General features: G+C 35.5%; 1 protein-coding gene across 5 annotated transcripts in view; it reads left to right on the top strand.

Moving 5' to 3' along the window:
* TTBK2 (tau tubulin kinase 2) overlaps positions 1 to 23472 on the top strand; it is an 84286-nt gene that overhangs the window by 2251 nt on the left and 58563 nt on the right. For 4 of the 5 annotated variants that reach the window (XM_027458593.3, XM_072038795.1, XM_038180175.2 and 1 more), the window contains exons 2-3: positions 18166 to 18325; positions 21601 to 21748. In XM_027458593.3, the coding sequence (XP_027314394.2) occupies positions 18257 to 18325; positions 21601 to 21748 (217 nt within the window). In that variant the 5' untranslated portion in view covers positions 18166 to 18256. Of the gene's footprint in view, positions 1 to 18165; positions 18326 to 21600; positions 21749 to 23472 lie in introns of those variants that run through there. The other variant, XM_038180176.2, reaches the window with a different exon arrangement.

The following is a 23472-nucleotide window of genomic DNA, read 5'->3' as shown; positions in this document are numbered from 1 at the left end:
TTCGCCGTGCATCTAGAAGGTCCATCTGACAGGCTAATTGTTCAAGTAGAGATGTGCAAGAATTAAAATGAGCCAAATTGTCTAAATGCAAGCTGTACCGTAAGGAATCCAAGAACTGCACATCAGGTTTTGTTTAAAAATTACTTAGCATCAACTTGATTTCTTGTCAGCGATGAAAGAAACTTGTTCAAATGCTTAATCTTTTATTTGTTTTCCTTTAATAGGCTCGTGTTTGGTCTACTTAAATGGGAATTAATATATTTAACTTGAAGAAGAGGAAATTATTTCAGGCAGTAGAGTACAAATAAGTGGGGCACTTTAATTTTCTGCTTTTCATACACTAACAGAGCGCTTTAATGCTTGTCCTGTATTCCATGTCAGATAGTGATGGAATAAAAGTTAACTTCCCTGCCTTCGTTGGGAAACACTAACTAGTAGAATAGTGTGGCTGGTAATAACCATATCTTGTGTGTTCCTTCAGAATTACTTTTTTGAAAATATCATCCAATCTTTTATTTAATCTTTACAACTTTATTATATTTATTAAAATTTTAGAATTGTAGTCTTTTTTCTTTCTTTCATTTTTTTTTTTTCCTTCAGTGCTAGCTGCTAAGTAGTGTACTCTGATGGGAATCAGGTACTTTTTTTTAAGCTGATTATGGAATTGAGATGCCTTTCTTGGCAGTTTCAATTTATAGTCTGTTTTCGTTGTTGGTGGTGGTGGATGTTTTCTCCTCTCTATTAGCTTATACTTCACTGATTTTGAAATCTAAGTAGCAGAAAATGCAAACAATAAAATTTGACCTTGTGACCCTTCACCTCTTTATCTAGTTGAATATCTTTTCTCCACTCTTTAGAAGTCCTGTAAGTCGTAACTTCCAAGAACTTACTCTTCAAAACTGTTTTTCAAATATTTTTCTCCATTAATTTAAAAACTTAAGGAGTTTTAAGAAGGGAAGGATGGAATGTGAGAGGAAGGCATACAAGGAGGGCAGAGTGGGAGACTGAAGGTGTCCTTGTGTCCTTAGCATTTTTAACAAAACCATATGTTGTTAAGACTTCAAAAATGTGTTCATCTTTATGTTCAGGCGCGTCTTTCTGTGCTTCTTGTACTGCATGGTTGATTCCATGGTTCTGTGATGGAAAACATTGCTCAAATGCTATTTCATGCTGTTGCTTTGTCTCTGAAGAGATTAATCAATTATCGAGAATTAGGTTATTTGCACTGATGAGGAATTCCATCCGGTAAGTCTTCCTCTCAGAGAAATGTGTGTACGTGCATTTCTTGTTAGCCTTGAGGCTGGTTACAGAGGAAGCTTTGGAGTTGCTGGAAGAGGCGAAGGCCGGCTGCTTCCTTGTGGGTGAAGTGCCCCAAGCTCGCTTATGGTCTTGGTGACAGCAGTCAGATTTTCCAGTACAAAACCGTCTCATATATAAAGAACGAGTAAAATATGTTGAACTCCCTTCAAGAGCTTGTAAAAGATGTGAAATCCTTTTAATACGAGGCCACTTGCTTATTTCTGGACATCATTAAGGGATTCATTAATTGGTGCAGAGAGAAGTTACTCTCTGGAGCTGAAATGGGGCAAAACCAGTGGTCGAAGTGGATGTCCTCCCAATCTGCGTGAACGGAGATAACATTAACACATTTTTGAAGCCCTTTTCTTGCAACTGGCATCACGCCATCACTGTGTCCTGTGTTAATGGGCTTGTTTCAGTGGACTGGTCCACAGCTGGAATTGGTTTTGCCTCATGGATTTTGCCTCTTCCCAGTGCTTGGGAACTGTCTCCAGTCAGCAGCCGCTTACTGGTTGTGAAAGAGGGCTTGCTTTCTGCTCTCTGTTGCTTCCCAAATAATTTTCAGATAAGGTTTGTTGCTTTTGTCAGCAGTCTCTCAGTATATTAATTTTTTGCAACATTTCTAGCGACAGATATTTGATACAGTGTTCTTCAGAAATGTAGTAAGAATTGGATTGCTTTGTTTGGTGGACAGCAGGATGTGTTTTGTTGCAGCTGTTAAGTTTACTGCTACAGTAATGCTTCAAATGCCGCTCTTGGCTAGCCGTGCTGCTTCTGAGCAAATTAAGCACGTCTGTTTAGCTTCAGTGTTGATTATTTAAAAAAGGGGGGGAGGGAGAATCTATAAATAGTGTGTGCTTCTTTTCAGCATCAAACTGGTGACTTTTTAGAACATTGGCATTGTTATTTTGTTTTAAACACAATATGTCCAGTTATCTACTGTCTTGAAATAGTTTATTTTCCTGTCTTCCCATTTGTCAGCATTCTGCATTAAATAGATCCAGAATGTGTGTTATCAAGTGATTAAAGCTGTATTAAAAGAGGAATGCCTGTGCTACTTACTGAGTTTCATTGAATGCTCAGCATTCGTATGTGACACTTTGACTTTCTGTTTCCAGTGGTCTAGAAAATCAAGGTATAATTCCCAAAGAGTCGGCCTAGGACAAACCGATGTGTGGTACTCCGGGAGCTGAAGGAGTAGAATAGATATTGGATCAGAATTCTTTTTCTGTATAAATTTGATCTGCTGTAAGGATTGTTGTGATGATCATGACGATTTGGGTGAAGTGATACTTCTACAATGTTGAGTAAGACAGTATTTCCATTGGGAACGCTGTTGAACAGTCCATCTGGATGGAGAAAAGTAAAGAAAGAATCCCAAGGCAGATCAGTGTGAAGAAAGTATTTATTGGTCTTGTGGGAGGTATGTGCTAACTAACCTAGTCATATTTTGTCTTGACTAGGCTAGGCAAGATCTTAGAAATTGATGCTGAAATTGAGGAGCAAGTTTAAGCCTCCCGCATTAAAGCAGATGTATACAGGAACGAAGCTCCATCATCGGCTGGTGTTTGTAATTTATTTATAACTGTATATACACATAAACATAGTTTTTGTGTGTTAGCTACTGCGGATGAAATTGCACGTTATTGCTGAACCAGTCTAACAGCTGGCTGCTGTTTAAAAGTGGAAGATGATGTCCTCTGCTGTGCCTTTTCTAGTGCCCATTGAAATCAGCTGTGTTGATTTAACTTAGAGACTTGACAGTGAATGATTTCAAGAAGGGGGTTGTTTATATTGCTATTTTGCTGATATAATTCTTACTGGGTCATGCTGTTACATGCAACCTCACTCTGAATGTCTAGCTGAGAGAAGTAGCCATAAGCAGATCCTCTCTGTTACAGTAGCTTGGGTACTTGGTTGGTGCATCTTTCTGCCTTTCGTAACCCAGGAAGAAGGCAAGAGAAGGAGGAATGTTTTACCTAAGAGACAGCATTCAAGTCATGCTCCACTCTCTTCCCTGTTGATTAGGAGAAGGAAGTTTGGGCTGGATGCCATGTTCTGTCTGGACACTTGCCCTTGTTGTTCATATTGTTCTTATGTATTTCATTAGTTTTGAGCCTGGGATGCCTTGGCCATTTGGCTGTGCTTCTGTAAGCACACTGTGCTCCAACCGCTGGACTCACCTTTGAGTCAATTTTTTCTTGACCTCCCTCTGCAGGACAGTTCCATCAGGGAGCAGCTGTACGTTGGCTGGCTGGTTGAGCTGGTAGGTAATACACCAATTCTCTTGTGAGGAACTGCATCGGCATGTTGTAACAGCTTCCTGAAACATTTGTTTTTCCTAAAGTGAAGGTTTGGACAGAATTGATTTACGGTCTGCATCAGGACCAGGGCCTGCCACACAAGTAGCCCTGTGGTAGATACTGCTCATATTCGATGCTGACAAATTGTAATATGCTCTCATGTTCCTTGCTCTGAAAGAGGTAAGACCTGGGGTCAGAGGAAGCTACTTTTGCTGTTATGTTGTCAGGTGTTACTGTTTTCATATCTACAAAATTAAACCCGCACTCAATCATTCTGAAATAAAACTTCTAATTGTAGAGATTTTTAGTTGTATAGAGTAAGTGTTTAGACATTCAAAATATACAAATATAGCAGAAAATATGTCAGCAATACAACTGGAATTATTTTTAAAGTCCAAGCTTTAATTCTTAGAGACTAGGTATTGAATATCTTTTTTACATACAGACAGTATTTCTGAAGACATGCAATACCGTTATGTAATGCTTTTCATTGTTTAACTGGGGATGAAGTGAAAAGCTATAATGTTTTTTGGGAAATTGCAGTTGTGTTCGTGGGGCTAGTTTTGCATTTGTTTGTCAGCTAGCTAAGCTATAATCTGAGTTTGTACTGTAGGTTTTCTGATGTGTAAAAAATTGATACAACTTCTGAGTCTCTTGATCCACATGCATATAATATATAAGCTTATTTTTAAGCAATATTCTGTGATACCTTTTTTTTTTTTTTTGACAAGTTTCTGGACTTATGGCGGAGTTTTAGTATGCTAAATGTACATAAGATAATACATATCCGTAATGAAATATATTTCTGTATTTAGTTTTCAAAGATTAAAGACTTACTGCATATCTCAGTCTGGCTGCTTTAAGACCAAGTGAACTGTTGTAGTTATTGAGGCCAACTTTGTTCACAGCACCAACTTCTCTGGGACTTCTCTAACTCATGTTTGTTATCAGTGGTTGAATAGGAGCATATGATTTAGAAATTCATTCAGTTACTTCTTTTCATCTTTTCAGAATTAATTTTAAGAATTTCAGAAATTATTTGAAATCATCATGAAGCGTTCTAGTAGTACAACATCCTTATTGACTAAAGTTAAAGACCTTGGATTTTTTTTAATTTTTGTAAGCGACCTAAATGTTCAACTGTTGACTGTTATGATTTTGTATATTAGAATACAGATTTCTTGTAATTACTTAGGCTAAAGAAATTTATATTTAATAACCTAAAGGAATTGTGCTTCATGTTTTTGACACTCAACACATATTCTCCAATATTTTAATATATTTTTTTCTGCATATTTTCTTGAAATGTGAACACCAGCACTGGAAATAATACTCCAGCAGCAATCCTAACACTAGCAGAGAGATTTTATGATCTCCCTTAATATTTATTTGCCTACTCATCCACAGTTGTCATAGCCTTAACACTGCAGTAGATGTGTTTTATTAATAGTGACTGATGATCTATATATCATGTTAGATGGTGTTTCCATGTACAGCAGGGAGCACAGAATATGATGCCCTCTCTTACTGGGGCAGACCCTGCGTCATTTGATTGCAGGACTGAAAAACTGATGTAGTTTGTTCTGTACCACTTCGCAATCTAAGGATCAACTATACTCCTTCTAAACTATTTTTCTTACGCTGTTAATTAAAACACCTGTGAATAAAGAACTGATTGCAGTGGGACAAATTAGAGATGCATTAGTTCTGAGACCTATTGTTTAATGTGTGATTTTTTTTCTGCCATTTTATTTTCTTAAAACCAGGCTGCTGTGTGCTGCTTAGATGTCTTAGAGCAGTATAGGAGCCACAGCCTTGTCACCTTTGCAGGCCAAGGATGTGGGGCCGGGGCTGGGCTGCTGCCTGCCGTGCTGTGTGGAGCTGGCCAAGGTGCTGAGCCACTGCCACCAGCCCCTGCCCGGCACCGGGTAGAGGCTCTCATTCCCCTTCCTCTTTCCGTTCCCTCTTCCTTCTGCAAGCAAACCCTCCTGCTGAAGACATTTTCCCAGAGTGAGCATGTCCAGCTTTCTCACTGCCCTGCTTGCATCGTGTTCAGCAGCAGAAGCTCCGAAAAAAATTAAACCTTGTGCTCCAAATTACACCAAACATATCTACTACAAACCTTGAGCAAGAGATACAAACCTTTCCAATGCGATTCTGTTAGTGCCACTGTAATGTGAAACTTGAGCAGTCACAGCACGTCAGAATGAACTTTCAGATGGTGTATAAAGGGCAAAAACATTAATCTGCCTGGAATTTAGCACTTGTCACAGAACAGCTGTCTTGTGACCTCTTGGCCCTGGTACTCAACAGCATCCTACAAAACAGACTCCAAAGATGAGCCTGGAAAATAACACTAATGTCTATAAACAGCTTTCAGGTTATTACAGATGTTTGGCTTGTCCATTTCCCGCAATGTTCTGTCTTCTTCCCCACATCACTCTTTTCTTTCTTGATGCACTTTAAACATGATTAGTGATGGCACCATTTTCAATAAATGCTAAGTACATGAAATACTTCCCACCCCCATTTTAGTAATTTACAGATACTCACTTCCCTCCCCAACAGTTATCCATTTAGTAACCATTAGGGCACATTCATTTGCATCTATGTATAGTTACATTGCCAAATTTGCTACCATTTTAGGTAGGCAGGTATGGTTAAAAACATGAATGCTCATTGATACAGTTATGAAGCACTGCATTTCCATATAAGTTAGTTGCATGTGATGTAGTACACATAAGACACATGTAATATATATAATATAAAATGATGTACATGGATGGATGTAATTCATATATATTCACTATTCTACATTACAGAGTATGTTAGCGTAACAGTATTGTAAAGAATACTACATTTCTAATTCCCTGCATTAATTTTTATATTAATGCAGATATATATCAGAGAATTGATGCAGAGCAGAAACTACTAAGCTTGCTGGGCTTATTTACCAGCAGTTATGAGAAAGTAGTTACATGAACTGGGAGAGAAGCAAGACTAAACTAGATATTTTGAACATCTGGCATCTTCCTTCTCCCCTCTTCCCATCTGATTTATTTTCCTCAGGTCTTTCCTGGCCAGAGGTTTGGATGTCTTTATGAGGATGCCATGGTTCTTAGGCAAGAGCCTCACTTTCTTGGGGTGACCACAATTCTGTGCAGTGTGACTAAGCGAAGTAACTGAACTGAAGGAAAGAAAAAATGCTTTTTACATTTCAGTACTGCATCCCTCAACACTAAAATAAAACTTCCGAGAATGCATCTGAGACTTGAATCTCGTCTTGTTTTTCCCATCACTAGCTGTCTCAGCTCAACCAACTTTCCCAGGGCAAGTTGTCCTCCGGTCAGACCTGACAGCTGATAATGACTGACAAATGGATTAAAGAAATGTACTTCTGCCCTGTTTCCCACCTACCCCCCTGAATGTTAGTCTTGTAGGGTTTTTAATATTTAATAATGCAGTAAAAGCCTAGCCCTCTTAGGGGAAGAAATTCTATGTCAGCAAAACATCTGACTACTTCTGTAGAAAAGGATGTACAAATCTTTCTGTCATTCTGATTTGTAGGCAGGTGGTGCCCAACCAAAAGTAGGTGTATATGTCCTGAGTGTAATTATGGGAAAAAGAGCTTAAGCCAATGGTAAGAACTGAATAATAATAATAATAATAAAAAAAAGCCTGAGTGCATTTATTCAGAATTTGCCTCTCTACTATGTTATCTATGAAAAAGGTTGCAAAGTTAAGATTAAAATGTAGCTAAAATTCAGAGTTTCCATTTGACATTATGTTAAGGAATATCCAACTGTAAAACTATGAGAAAAGTGAATTGTATAAGATGACAACAGAATTACAGGAATTCTTGTTCTCCTTTTCATCAGTTTCATATTGTAAGGGCATTATATATCTTCCCAGTTGTTTTATGGCAGTCATTTATGTAGGTGCTACCTGAGGTAACAACTGATCATGGAATAAGTTTTTATTTGAACTCAAAACATAGCATTGCTGTACCTGGCCTTCAGTGAGTTCGGATTCATTCCATGAATTTTTATTGCTAAAAATCTGACCCAGGGTGCCTGCACCAGCTGCATTAAGAGAAAAATAAATTTATGTTAGGAGCTGTGTCTTAATGTGTTTGTTCTGTGCATCTGACTTATAGAATTATTTGAATGTAATGATTAGAGGCATTTCCTAGTTGTATCGGAAGCCATATACTGGAAGGAAAAAACATCCCTTGTCTATTCAGTATCTTTGATCAATGAGCTACGGTCTGCTTTTATCATACTGAACTTTGTGTGTAACAGAGTTACACGATAACATGGAAAGCAAAGATGATTGTTGTCTTAGGGTTGGCATAGATTCACTTGGCCTTAATTCTTTGGCATCTGTGGGATAAAATAATGGGAAAATTGTAAGTAATGAATGAACTCATGTCTAAGACACATTTGCTGTTTTCAGCAGACTGCTGTGTGGAAGCCGTCCATGATCCTCACATTTGTGAAGCAGTCCATGATCATCACTGTTGAATCACACCATACTTTAAAACTCTACTGGCTCAGTTCGTGCATGTGTAATTTTCTCTACTTCCTGAGGAGTGTTTAGTCCTATTGAGGAGAACCATTGGCTGTGTGAAAAGTCGGCAAGGCATTACAAAAGTAAACATTAAAAGCTGGTTGTGGTGTGATTATGGTTTAAAAGATGACGATGCCTATATGTTTTTCCATGCTTTTGGTTTAAAATTATATTGAACTGCAGATTCCACAAGTTTTTGTTGTTGTTAAGATGGTTCTAAGTAATCAAATTAATATTTTGGCATAATCTCTCCCTGTTTAGGAGTTTTTTTTCTTATTAGAGTGGAGAGGAAATGATTGCACTGTGTAAAGCAAGGCTTTTAGCTAGAATAGAGAGGAAAAAATAAATTGTTAACAGTGGTAATGTCCAACTAATCTAACATCAGCTATGCTTTACATGTACATGTAGATTTTTAAACTAGCACTGCCACCTGGAAAGCAATTCTACTCAAAGGGAAGTGGGGAAGATAAGAAGCAGAATAGTGAGGTTAGACTAGTAGAGGAGTGTAATTCTATGGACCTGTAGTAGTATCTCTATGTTTTGTGAAGCAAATCTCCAGTTTTAGGAATGTTTTAGCAAATTACTTGTCTGCTGCTAAAATTTGCAATCAGAACCTCTCTGTCATGTGGTGTAATTTTCAACTACGTACATGGGAAAAAATAGTACTTCCTAAAGCAATCTTGTTTTTTTATTAATCTAAAGAGCTGTTGTAATTCAAGTAGCTGTAGTCAGCTGTGATATCATTTGAGTAAGATTACATGATGTTAAGTGGTTTTGATAGCACTGTACAGTTTAACATTTGAGTCTTTCACTGTAATAGCATATTCTGTGAATAGCTTAACTTTATAGCAGTAGGTATAATTTAAAACCTTACTACAAAGGATTTTAGCAAAAGCAGTATTATAAGAGAATATTTGATACTTATTTAAGAATATAAATATGGTCATAACCACATCACATAAGGAGATGAATGAATGAATGTAACCAAAAGTGAGATGCATTTAATACCCTGTGAATGGTTTGATTACTGGTATATTTGAAATTGCTTCAAACCCCACACTGCTCCTTGACTGCTACAAACCATGCTTTCTTTAATCTCTCTTTTTTTTTAAAATATAAGCTAATGTTTACTAAAAGATACATAGAAACTCATTTTTAAGAGTTAATATTCTGTATTTTCTAAATATATATATCTTAGTAGATTTTGATACTTCATCTGGAGAGAGCATTTCTAATTGTAGTGTTTGACAGAATCACAAACTTGCTCTGTGTAGGGGTACCAAATTTAAAAGGGAATATTCCACTTCAATTATAATTAAAAAAAAAAACATGAGCAAATATGGAAAATTGTTGAAAGTTACAGGACTGTAGTATAGGTGAAAGTTATTAAATCAACATAATTTCATTGCTGTCTGCAGCATGGCTTGATGCACCTTGATTAGAGGTGGAATTTATGCTTATAATATTAGTGATTAGTATTAGTTTTTAATGTGCATGTGAAAATCTGAATTTGAATGAGAAGCCTGGTAATGGAGGGAATGGGAAATGTGTCAGTTGATGGGAAGAGTACTATAAATAGATATGTTGAGACTATTATAAACTAAACCCAGCCCAAAAAGGGAGAGACAGAACTTGGAAAATAGAAGGTGAAATGATGGATCAAATTGTACTTGAAGATCCTGAATGTTTCTTGCATACAAGAGTTTATATACTTTTTTTTTTTTTTTTTTTTTTTTTTTTGGTCCAAAATAACTGCCTTACAGAAGTGCCAAAAAAAAAAAAGTTTACCTGAGTTGAAATTTCTGTCATTGTTCCCACAATGGGTAGTTAATCAAGTCAGGGCTTCTTTTAAGCAATTGACAAAAGATTATGGACAAGAATCTAATTCAAATCACAACTTGCCAATTCAGATCATATGAATTAATGGTGTTATAAGAAGCAGAATTTCTCTTTCCTCTCTCCATCTTCCCAGACATATAGATGGCCAGTCTGGGGCAGACTAGTGGTCTGTATTCAGCAGTGGTCTTAAGTGGATGCCTAAGAGAAAAATATGAGAACAGAGAGCGCATAAGAGAGCGCATTATAAGCTCAATTTTCTATTCAGGGACTTCTGAGCTGGATATGGTTAATAAATATTTTCAGTAACCTGTGACAGTTTTCTTTTCCATGTAGTTGTCCAGTGTCCCTTTGAACCATTGTAAACCTTTATCGTTCACAGCGTCTGTTGGCAAGAAGTTGCCACATTAGCTACTACTTCATGAAGAGCTCTGTTCATGTGTTTGTTCTGAGCCTGGCTTCTGCTTACGTCTTCTGTTTTATTTTATTTTTTTAATTTCCTTTATTGAATAAGATAATGGGTAGATGGTTCCTAGCCAATGTCTCCATGCCCCTTATGATTCTGTAGACCTCTGTTGTGTACCCCTCTATTTCTTATAATCTCATTTGAAAAAAAATGTCATTCATTACTTCAGGTGGAAATTATCCTGTATCTCTGATTATCTTGTTCCACTTTCTGAAGTTACTTATTTTAAATTTTTAGATAGGAAGAATTTGAACTGCATACTGTACTCAAAGTATCGGTGAACTATGGGTATATAAAACACAATAATAATCTTCATGCTGTTGTCTGTTTTGTCTGAATTGCTAACATTTCATTGTTTTTGACTGCTATTTATCATTAAGTTGCAATCTCTTGTAACTGTATATCATAATAACTAAGACCTTACTTTTGATTGCAAGGAAGAGAAGTTAGGATTATTTTTCTGGTGTACATGAGTTTAGATTTATCTACACAGAACCTCACCTACCATTTAATGCCTCTTAACCAATTGTTTTGTGTGTGTGAGGACTTGTCCTTTCTTGCCATGTCTGTTTAGTTTCTTTAAAAAGGTTTTGTCAAGTGCTTTTTAGGAAGCCAAACAGACATTATTTAGATCCTTCTTGCACACGAGGCTATTACAGGAAGCTGTGCACTGGGCACAGCTCAATGAACATAGGCTGGTGGTCTGCCAGCTGGGCAGAGCTTGTGAGTCACTTGAACACCATCAGTGGGGACGGCAGTTTGCTGTTCACGTCACACTGCTGATCATCTCACCAACATGCCTCTGCAGATTTTTGTATTTTCAAAAAAGTTATTCGCATTTATATTTAGAGTTTACCATGAACTTTACTTGATTGGATTAAGTATTCAGAAATTGATAGCTATTAATTATATCTATTCCCTTTCTTGCCCAGTCTTTAGCAGCAGCTTTTTTTTTCTCTGTAACTGACTATTCCAACATTTCAAAATGCTGTAAGAATTGTTATTTTGAGATAAATCCAAACTATAAGTAGGCTGATATTATAATACCATGTAACTATTTCAAATCATTGTTTGATTTCAAGCTTTGTATCAGTGTTGAAAACCACGTGTAATATCACTTCACTCTTCTTCAATTTTACAAGGATTTTAAAAACAATTATTGTAATGCTGTATAATTTAGGTAATTGCAGAACTACCTTTCTATTTGTGTGTTTAAAATTTGTTTTACATCATGTAAGCGATCAGAGAAATAGTTTCTGTGAAGGCTTTTATGACAGGTAAAATAAGTTCTTGTCATGCAAAAAATACTACTCTAGTTCCACTCAGGTTTGTTGAAACTGTCACAGTTATAGTGGATCAAAGATACAGAAATATGTATTTTTTAACAAATGACACTTATTTTTTAATGGATTTTGGGGTAATTAATGAGGTTTCACATATCTTTTTTTTTTTTTTTTGGAACTCACTCTTGAGTTGTGAGGAAATTGAGAATAATATAATTGTAATGAAATTAACTTCTCTAAAGGTTTATGTTTCCGTTTCTTCAGTTTTAAAGGCTCTGCACCTGAGTCTGTAGTTCAACAACTGGTTTGAGTTGAAAGTACCACATAACAGTCCAGCCCTTCCCTCTCCCCCACAGCTAACTTCCACTTTTTCCCTTGTTCTGACATAAGTCTTTGTGCAATTGTGTGACAAATCAAATAAGGAAATTAACTCACTCAACTGAAAAATACCATGGCAAAACCACCATGGTTTGAATAGAGTTTTTGTTTTATGATATATTCTAGTTCTCCCTGGCCAAAAATTTCCGATTTTCTGTAGGTACTAAATTACATCCTGCATTTCTCCCAGGAGCCATAACCTTATAGTCTTTCCTTGTCACATGCTTACCTCAATGCTTCCTTTTTATTATTGGAAGGTCTCAAGTACCTTTCTTCTCAGTTGCTCTAATCAAGCAACATAATAAAGTTTATTTCAGTGCAATTGTTTTCATGTTAAACTTAATTTTGAATTTGCTGCACCTATTTGGGCTTGAAAAGGGGTTTGTGTGCCTAAAACTTGTATGTTTTTGCTGCCTGTTTAATAAAAGATCACATAGTCCTTCCATAAACTTTGCCTTTACTTTTTTGTAGTGTTCTTGTGCTGGATTCTGTTGCAAACTGGAAATAGTGTGGTAGCTTGAAATATGTGTTTTTGAAATAAGGCTGTTATCTTGAAACTAAGTGTTATATATTTAACTTTGTCTTCAAACTGAGGAAAATATTGCCACTTTTGTAATAACAACATAGCTGAATGTGCAGAAGTTGCCAGAAGGGAATCTAGACTCTTTGGCAGTAGATCACAAGACAGTTGGGAGCTTTTCACACCTGGAATCTGCAAGTGGTGATGAGAATTTTGGCACCCAAGAGCTTGAGATAGGAAAACATAAAATGGCATTGGTTATGTATAGTTTTTTTTTGTTGTTTTTTTGTTTTTTTTTTTCACAACCAGTACAGTTGGAAATTTAGGTCAAGGTCTTAAATTTAGCTTTCTCATTGACATGCTGGATAATGATTTTCAGTGATGTTCAAGAACCTCACTTCCAATGAATGCATGCAGAAAGTATTCTGATTCTAAGTGTAAGATAGCTTTCTAGTTTGGGTGTTCAAACAGATGCACTTAAGGCATTTTTGGCCTTAGAATTTGCAATTTGAAAATGAGTTTTAGGGTGTCTATGGAAGTAGACTTTACCATAAATTAAATGGAGTTAAGACCTTTGAAAATGTCCTGCCTTGGTTTTCTGTTTATACTGACTTTCCTTTCCTCCTTTAAATTCTTCTTCTGCTCAGAAGTAGAAAACACAGAAGTGGAAAGTGACTTTGGAGGATTCCAGTTATTTAAATGAATGAAGGCAGCCAGATAGAAATAATAACACAGAGAGTTCCTAATAGCAAAGCATTGATATTATTCCACATGGGAGGCCACAGGACTTATATTTTTCCTTTTGTGGAACAGAAGTAATATTCTGTCCTTGTTTTGTCCTGAAATTTACAGTACCGGCCTTCAACCAAAATTGTCTGTGCTATTTTCTCAACCTTGGGTCTAGATTTAAACATTTATAAGGACTGGTAAGCAGAGATTGGCTTCAGTTTAGGGTGATCTCTAAAGAAATTCTTACATACACAGTTACATGTGTACATGCACCCAAATCACATTACATGATTGTCTTTGTGTGCTGAACTACACTCAGCCCTTAGAAATGTGACTTCTATTATCTGTAAGTTTTGCATTGTTATCTGATAGCATATGATCTTTTCATATACTTGTTTGGGCTAAATTACAGAAGTCTTTTGGGGAAGTGATACGTAGTTAAATGCAGTTTAAGTGAGTACAAGAGTTTTGAATAATTAATGCTTTGTGTACAATATTATGTTTTGGATATAAGGACCAATTGTCCTTTAACTGTATTATACTGTGATCGGTTCCCTGGCAAAGGAAGGCTTATGTTATGGAAAAATTCTGTACTCATTTTGTTGTCCTAGTTATTCCATGAACTGTCACCTGGAAATAAATTTGCCAAAGGGCTAATTGTCTTTTGTCAAAGGGCTAATTGTCTATGGTAATTCTGTTATCCTCTCTATTTCCTCTCTTGATATAAACTGGTCTGATAGGAAAACTGATGAATGTATAATTTTGTGAAATATGTTGCAATTAAAATGTTCTTTACTTGTTTAGAAGAGTAATAAAGAAAAATTCCATGTGCAGAAAATGACCTTACTGCCACCTGTAGAACTGCACTGCTGAGGGACTCATCCCTTGAATGTGTAAGGGAAAGCTTGCACCTAAACTGTATGGCATTAACTATTCACGTGCTTCAGTGGGATACAGAGCATGCTGGAACCTTAAGTTCTTTACCAGCATTGCAAACTCTTCAGTTACTATGCTGAAAGCAATAGCTGGCTGTATTTCTGTAATAGAAATGGGACTATCTGAGTTTTTATGAACTTTTTATTCATCTGTGGAGTTGTGAATGGGTCCAAACAATCTGAATTTAAATCCTCCAGAATTCAGAGAAGTTTCAGTTTTGGTTTTGTTCTGAGCACCCCCTCTGTAAAATGTGTATATATGTCTGTCCAAAAAGTCCTTTATTGTAGAATCAGAGAACAGCTAGAGTTGGACGGGACCTTTAAAGGTAGTCCACTCCAAAAATGTCATTTTATTCCATATGAATTTGAAGAAGGTAACCTAAATTGCACATACCAGATTATGTTTTCTATCATTAGATAAGGAGTATCAAGATATTTGTCCACTGCAGTACATTAATAAGTCTTAACAATTTTTCAGTTTCACTGTGTTAAGGTCATTAGAGTACACATTAGAACAATGAAAAACAATCTATAACAGACTGTGAATAAAAGCTTTAAGCAGTGCATGAGATGTAAACATGCAGGGTGTATAAGCATCTGATACAGTTGTGATTTAGCAGAAGCATAAATCAGCTTTAAACTTAGGGAAATAAGACTGTGAGCAGAAATAAATGGAAAATCCATCTTTTGTCCATATTAAGCATTGGTACGATCAAGTGTAATTCAGTGTTGGTGTCTCACTCATGGTTGCTGCCCATCCTGCAAAAAGAATGTGGAGCAAGGAGAGGCGTTTCAAAGGAGGACCACATAAAAGACTCGTGGGATAGGAAGGAAGGCTTAATTTAGAGGAGGTTAAAAATGATTTGATCCCTGTGTTTAGATGCTTAAATGAGGTAAAATTACCAGGAATGGAATTCAGTTCTAAAAGTGTGACAAAGTCCTGTAGTAAGAAACTAAAATTAGGCAGATTAAACCTTGAAACAAAACAAGTCCTGCTTGCTGTGAAGGAAAGGACTTGCTGAGACATTTTATCAAGGAAGGCAGGGGACTTCTCGTCATTTGGAACCTCATGCATCAAGTACATCTGCGTATTCACTGAGGGGGGTGGTGGTGAAGGGTGGCCTGAACAGGTTGAAGTTCAGGCTAATTTCAGGCTCCCTGGCCTTGAATTCTGAATACCTGAATACTGAGGCTCCTTTATCTGGGGTCTTGAAGAATCAGGTTGTCCAAATTAACCTCAACATGTTCATAAAATTTGTGTTTCTTAAGTAAAACAGTGCTTGCTATTCTATGTGCACTGTAATAGGGCTAGCTTCTTAAGCTTCAGGAGGTGTTTAGCACCTTGCCTTTGGGGCTCAGGAGAGAACTTTGGCTTCCTGTGTGTGGTTGTTTAATGCGTCCCGGGATTTTGGTGTTTTGAATATCAGAGTATGATGATGTAGAATAGATTTTCTTACTTTGTAATGATATAGAATGTCAAGAGATTTAACAAACAATTAATATACTGGAATAGGATTGAGGAATTGTGCATAAATGAAGATTTTGTTATCCTGGCCATGCAGATGTTATTCATAGCAACAGTATTTTTACTGTATTTCTTAAAATATGGCATGGTTCTGTGGGTGTATGTATTGTAGCATTGCATTCTCGGCTAGTTACTGATGCTCCCTTAGTGTGCTCAAGCCTCCATGAATCAATAGCTTTCAAAAATGTTTGTCAAAGCTGTGACTATAAATTGTCATTTGAAACGTATCCAGAAAAATAAAAATAAAAATCTAATCAGATACCAGATCAAGGCTGATAGCAATACTGATACAAAACTCTAAAACCATTGTTGTCATATCTTTGCTTTAGCAAAGCATTTCCTTTTTCTGCAGGTGATGTTAGTTCACTTGTTTGAAAGCTTTACCAAAATTCATTGTTTCCAGTTTTAGATTTTGCTGCAGTGAAATGAATACTTTCTCCATTACTTTTTATAAACAAATGCCAGGAAAGAAAAAAAGAGTCAAAAAAAGATAAGAGAGTAAAAGTAGTACTTAGTGAAGACCACCGCATAATTGGAAGTGGTAGAAGGATAAACAAAGGTTTGGGCAAATAGAAAAATCATTGAACATGCTGTAAACGTGTAATTTTAGAAGTGTTTAATAGACCTTTGTCCCTTTGTTAATACTGTTTCAATTTCTCTTTGGCCCGCTTAATTCTTGACTGTGTTATGATAACTCTATTACTAAGGTCAGTAATTATGGTCAGTGGTTTGTAATGCTGAGAGTGTTAACATAAATCACCATGGCTTTCTTTAGAATTTTGACCTTACCTACAGGGGAGAATTTACCAGCACCAGTACAATTGAAATTGGTTTAGTTCAAGATGATTCAATTCCAGGGTGGACACTCTTACTCAGAATACACAATCTTAATTTGGTTTCACTTCATTCGTTTAAATTAAACCAATTCAGGCTGTGTATTCATAATGAACATGCTTTCACAGGTATTTAATCCACTCTAACTAATTAGGTATAAATTCAAATCTTCAGCTAATTCAGATTAATTTTTCTCCAGAGGTTTCTGCTTTGTTGGAGTTGGTTCGAATGTCAGAATTTACAATTCAAGCAAGAAGGACATAAATTAAATAGAAAAAAATAATATGGAAGAATATGAATATATAAAAAAAAAACACAACCAAAACACAATCACTGTCACATCAAATCTCTATCTTTAAAACTAGGTTTATTAAACAGTGATTTTATTTTATTTTATTTTAGGGTTTTGTTTTTGCTTTAAGTATAATTTAACCACAGTAGTAAATTTGGCACTTCAGTGTATAAAAATGTATCCTGTTAATTTAAACCAGAATGGTTTTATGGATGTTGTATACCATTGGTGTGCTGAATCAGGGGTAAGAGAGCTTTCCACTTTTAGTTAATACTGTTTTGGCAGTGATTGAAATAACTGACGCAAATACACTTTTTAAGAGTCTTACATTGAATAAGAGAGCTTGTATCATTATATCAATCTAACAAGCACAATTCTAGAAAAGCTCATAGCAAATGAAATAAGCTTTTTGACTGGTTGGAGTGGGTGCTGATGAGAGTCATTATGTGTGGACTAATCTCCAAAGTAAAAAAATTTATATTGCTATATAAAATTTGCTTAGATATTATCACCAAAATTGAAGAATTAAAGTGAATTACTCAACACAAGTTTTTTTTTTTTTCTTTTTTTTTTTCCTTTTTTTTTCTTCTTTCACCTTTTAGCTGTTTGTACCCTGGCATATACCAATGAAATTGCACTTTTAGATATATTTAATCATAAATAATACTAGCTATGTGAACTACATTGTAAAACATGAAGTAGTTGGTAGGCATTACAATAAATTAAATATAAATTAGAATTTCGATATAAGTATTTATTTCTTTAATTTTGAGGTTAATATTTTTTCAAGCATGTTATTATACATGTATATTACTATTATTTAATCAATTATCTGGTAAGGTATTAATTATTTCATGGTTAGAAAGTTATTATTAAAATTGAAAAATGTAATTATGGTTTACAACAATTTGAAGCTGCCAGCATATTCTTACTCACAATATAAATTTGAAAACGTTTATGTTCACTGGTATTATTTGGAGGGTGGGCTTGGTAGTTTGAATGTGAGCAGGTTAAAACAATTAAGGAACAATATACTTGGATTTTTTTCTGTACTGAATGTTGTCTATAATTCTGACATAAGTCTCTATAGGATATGAAAAAGCTAGTTAACATGCTAGGTGAGAAGCACAACTATTTCTGTATTTCATGTCATTCTGTTCATCACTGATATCCTGTGTTCTGTGCTGTTTCTTCAGGCAGTGGTTAAATGGAAGCCACTCCTGGGATCTGGATGGTTTTTGCTGACCCAGACTTCGCATAGCAGTTCCCGCGCATCAGGAGGTTGCAATGAGTGGAGGAGGGGAGCAGCCTGACATCCTCAGTGTGGGAATCTTGGTCAAAGAAAGATGGAAGGTGGTGAGTATGCCTTCCTGCAATTCTTTTTCTCCTTTAAAAATATTCCTGTTAGGATACTGAATCCAATCAGCTAGTGATTATCTCAGTCCATTTCGGAAATCGCTCAGGCATCTTCTTGAAACTAGTCAGATCGTGAGACTTGTTACTTCTTATAGAATGCTCTTTCAGGACCTTGCTGCTCTTCCAAGTAGAAATGAATTTCGTTTGTTATATTGCAGCAAAGATTTATTCATGACTGATTTATATCCATTTGATTGTGTGCCCATATTGGCTTTACCGTAAATAGCTCTGTTCCATTTTGGTGTTCATATCCTTTATTTACATCTAGAGAGTCATAATATCTGTTCTAAACTATTTTTGCTGGGAAATCAAGCAGAGTTCTCGTAGTTCCTTCTCCACTCTCCTGATCATTTTAGAATTTTGATGCATGCAGATTTTTTTGAGATTGAAAACAGAACAAAACAAAGAAATCCTTGTCAAGGTAGAATATATTGAGCAGATGTGGGAAGAAACCAATATGAGTGAATAGGCAGCTGTTGTTTGAACTCAAAAGCCAAATGGAAGTGACCAGAGGGTGGAAAAGGGGATGAGCTGTTCAAGAGGGAAATGGAGACAATGCCTTTGTGTGTCGGAATGAGTATTTAGGAAAGCCAAAGCTCAGCATACAGTTGAAACTGGTGAGGGATATGAAAAGTAACATGAAAAGTTTCTGTTGGGACACTGGCAGCAAAAAGACCAAGGAGAGTGTGAGGTCATTGCTGAATGTCATGTGTGACCTAGTGACAAAGGTGGAAAATTCTTTTTCTGCCATCAGAGGTTCATTTGTGCCTGGAATTATTGACTGCCATCATTATTGGATGTATGTTAATGATTCTGGTGTATTTCATCTGAGGATAGAAATTGATCTGTTTATCAATGTGGTGGCTTGTTCATTTGTTATTTTAGTCCACAAGCCCAAAACAAAAGAACTTTCAGAGGCAGTATTGCTCAGTCTGGCCATGTCTCAAAGCTGGTAAATTGAAGTTATATGATAAATTGCTATAAGTCTGTCCAGTGAGTGGCAAGGATGGCTTTGTCATGTCTTTCCTTTTCCTCTTCCCCTTTCTCACCATGCATTTTCACTGTCCCCACTGTGCTTATACTAGTGCTTATGCTGAAAATCACAGTCAGATCAACATCTGTGTTTAGCTGTTTGAACACAGACACTCGCTCAGGGCTCAGGAAGATAGCGGTATTACCAGACCAAGTGGTAGAACATTACCAGACCAAGAGGTGCAGGCCAAATGGCCTGTCAAGTGGCTGAATCAGTTACAAAACTACATGTTTGATTGTACAACTTGTACATATAAGCCTACGAATACATCTATATTGAATACCATCAAAACCTGCTAGATTTTCCAATGTTTAGATGATATTTGTTCCCTTTCTGTAAGGACTAATGGTCTGCATATGTTAAATACATTTGAATGTAACCATGTTGTACCAAGTATTTCATGGGACTTGAAAATACCCTATTTCTTATAGTTTGTTGTCATTTTAGCGTTAACACCAGATTCTTACCTGAATACTACCTAAAACAAATCATGTCCAAAGATACTAACTTATTATTCAGGGTTTGTAATATCCTGTAGCTGAACTTGTTAGGTTTTTTTTAAATGTGCTGGTTAAGGAGTAGTAGCCTTAAGCCTGTGGTTGTGTTTTCATTACCCTGCTTCAGAGAACGTATACAGGCTGTCTGAGGGGATATTGAATTTGTCAGCCGCTAGTGTGTTTTTTAGAAGGAAGTGATCATCTGAATTTGCAATCAACAGATGTTGCAATAGGAGCTGATATTTAGGTGGGTTAGTTAAGTTTTAACTTAGTGTGGTGTCTATCCAATGCACCTTTTTAAAGTTGGCAACGTAAGGCCAGAGGAAGTGAAAAAAAACTATCTTGAAGCCTATTTTCCTCATCTTAAGAATATTGGAATAAGACTTGCTTGCAATGGTAAAAGATCTTCGGATCAGAAAATGAATGATGAAATACTGAGTATTGTTGCAATCTTACAGAATAAAAATTTCATGTGATATGACTTGGATTTAAAAATGTAAGGAAAAAAGTGAATATACCTTATTTGATCTGTTTCCTTCTTCTTAGAGGTCTAGGCTATTTTTAAAAATGTGTTTTGCTTCTCAGTCAGGTGGCTGATTGTCTAGATTAGGAGACATTAGATTCATTTTCAGAATCTGAAGACAGGTCAGCATATTGCTGATCTCTAGATCCTCGGAATGTTTAGACAACATTTAATATGGTGTAGTCTTTTTAAAGTGACATTTAGAAAATCATGTCAGTCATTTCAAGGTAAAATATAATTAAAGATAAAAAAGAAAATGAAGTATTGTATATTCCTTGGGTTATGTTCATTTTGTCTCTGTTTCTCTTTTATCAATAGTAGGTACAGGAGAGATCACCATATGAAAACATTATGAAATAACATTGACATTTTGATAGTGAAAGAGACAGGTCATTTTCTCCTGTGAATATTTAAAGCAGAGTGAAAACACAACTATTAATATTTCCTCTGAGTATAGCATAAACTAGTTAATATGCCAGGAGCATTCTTTGTACCTCCTCCTAAAACAGATGCATGTTGCAGTGGTGCCTGTTTCTTTGGAATGTCTGTTAATAAGAGTAGTGTTAGTGAACCATAAGTAGATGAGCAACATTTAATATACATATTCAAAGATAATCTTAGCCACTTTTTTTTTCATTTATGATTTAGCTTTTGTGTGAGTCACTGCACAGAATAGAAATTTCTGGCTTTTTGCACTAAGTACAAGAAGTTGTATACCTTTAGTATTCTGTATTTCTGAAGAAAAAAAAAGATGGCATATTTTTAAATGCCACTGTGCATTTGTATTTGAAGGTCTCTGTGTAGCATATGGCTATTTGAGGAAAGTATATATTCAGCATGCTGACTTTGGTCAGTTTCATGCTGGGAATTGTACTCTTATAGTGTATTAAATGAAGGAATTTTAGTGCAGATGGACATCAGGTATATTAACTTGTTTTCCTATGATTCTCTTCCAAATTGTCTGTGGTTAACCATACCTTTTTAGATTTTTCAATAGTTCTTTTACTTACTCAAGGATACAATTATATTCATTTAAAATCTGTTAGTAATACAATAGTGTTTTCAGTTTGAAAGACAGAGCAAGGAAGTATTGATGTTTTGTTTCCTTTTTTTCTCCCCATTTTTTAATCTGTTGTTGTTTGTGTTTATTTTTTCAATGTAGTTAAGGAAAATAGGAGGTGGAGGATTTGGAGAAATTTACGATGCACTGGACTTGCTTACTCGGGAAAATGTTGCATTGAAGGTCGAGTCAGCTCAGCAGCCAAAGCAAGTACTGAAAATGGAAGTAGCTGTGTTGAAGAAATTGCAAGGTAGGACTATACCCTGGATTTGGAGGAGGTAGCATGTCATTTTATACTTTAAAAAAAATCACAATAATCTCTATTTAGTCATAGTTCAAGTTAATACTCCCCATATTTTCCAAATTTTTGATAAATGGTTGTTAAGAATGGAATAGAAGCTCATTCAGCTTCTGAAAGTTTTGCTACTATGAACTTTTACTTTGAAACAGTATGACATAAAAATAAAAGGAACAACAAAAAACGAAATTGCTTGCAAAACCTGTGCTCAACTGTAGTTTATTCTGGATCTACATAATCTATGTTTTTTATTCTCTTATTTGTTGGTAATACAAAGAAAGGAGACCATCTTAAAAAGAGAAAACAAAACTAAACAAAACAAAGCTATCTAGCATTGAATATTTGAGTGTCCTTAACATGCCAACAAGGATAAGAATATTTATATTTCTTCTTTCTTGGCAACACTTACAAAGGCTACTTTAAGGTTGAAATGGGAAGCATAATAAGACAAAAATAAACCCCACAATTTAAAAATCCTTTATAGAAGAAATAATTATTAGTATGTAAAATCCTGAAATACTTTCAGGGTTCAGTTCCTTGACCATTCAGGATCATAGCTTTGAATAGTCACTTTTGATGCACCTTTTAATACTTCAATATCTGAAGCTATTAATACAGAGAAATATGCAGTGGCATCTCTTCACTGCTGTATGCATTATATATAAGATACACGAGTATAAGATTCAAGATAAAGTTTCAAAGGTGACTTTTTTCTTTAAACAATTTATGTTGAATCTGGAAGATTTGACTGATATATCAGTCCCTGTCAGCAGTCAGATTTTTTTCCAAGTTCGAATAAAACAAAATCTGCATGACATATGGTGCTGCCTAATCAGCTATAGAGGTTAGATTGCAACAGAAATTGACAGCCTCTATATATTTAAGAGGGCAAGCATGTCACATGTGATAGTGTTAACAAACTGTTCCTATGTTCATGTGTTTTTAAAGACTTTCACAATAGCATCTAATATTAATTACATAGTTGAGCAAGGAGCTTCAGGGGGGTCCATATTATCTCTCTTTGAATTGTAGCTTTTCCAGTCCAGAGACACCAATCCTAAATTTAGAAAACATTGGCCACGGTTGCTGAAAGAAATTATTTTAAGAATTGTGAGTTTTGAAGAAACAAATACCTTGTAACTCCTAGGTTTTTAAATGCCCAGAATTAATTTTTCTACCTTTTTTTTTTTTTTTTTTTTTTTTCTGTATGCATGAGTCTCATTCTATTACTAAAAAAAAAAAAGAAAGAAAGAAAAAGAAAAGTCTCTAAGAGGGTATAGATGAAACAGGAGAAAAATAATATCTGAAATAAAATTGTGGAATTTGCTTACTTTACGATGCCAATGTATTTGTAAAAACGTAGCCCATATCCAACTGTGTACCTGAAGTCCTATTTACTTATTTGTGGCATTCATGTTATGGCATTCATGTTGTTCAATTTGTATTTAAAATGTTTCATATAACATTCTACTTTGAATTCAAGTGTAGTGAAGTTTGAGTTCAAAGGTTGCAAATGTTATTTTTCCTTAAAAACTTACCATCTTTTTACCTTTTGGCTTAGACAAGCATTTATCAATATTCCTACAAAGCTTTACAGAAGCTATAATATTAGTATTGTACTTCCTTTGGGAGTATAACTCTGAAGTTTTCCTGTGGAAAAGTCTCTAGTTCTGCTG

Source organism: Anas platyrhynchos, chromosome 5 (assembly GCF_047663525.1).
Source record: "Anas platyrhynchos isolate ZD024472 breed Pekin duck chromosome 5, IASCAAS_PekinDuck_T2T, whole genome shotgun sequence".
NCBI classification, from domain to species: Eukaryota; Metazoa; Chordata; class Aves; order Anseriformes; family Anatidae; genus Anas; species Anas platyrhynchos.
This window is presented reverse-complemented; position numbering and strand designations above follow the sequence as displayed.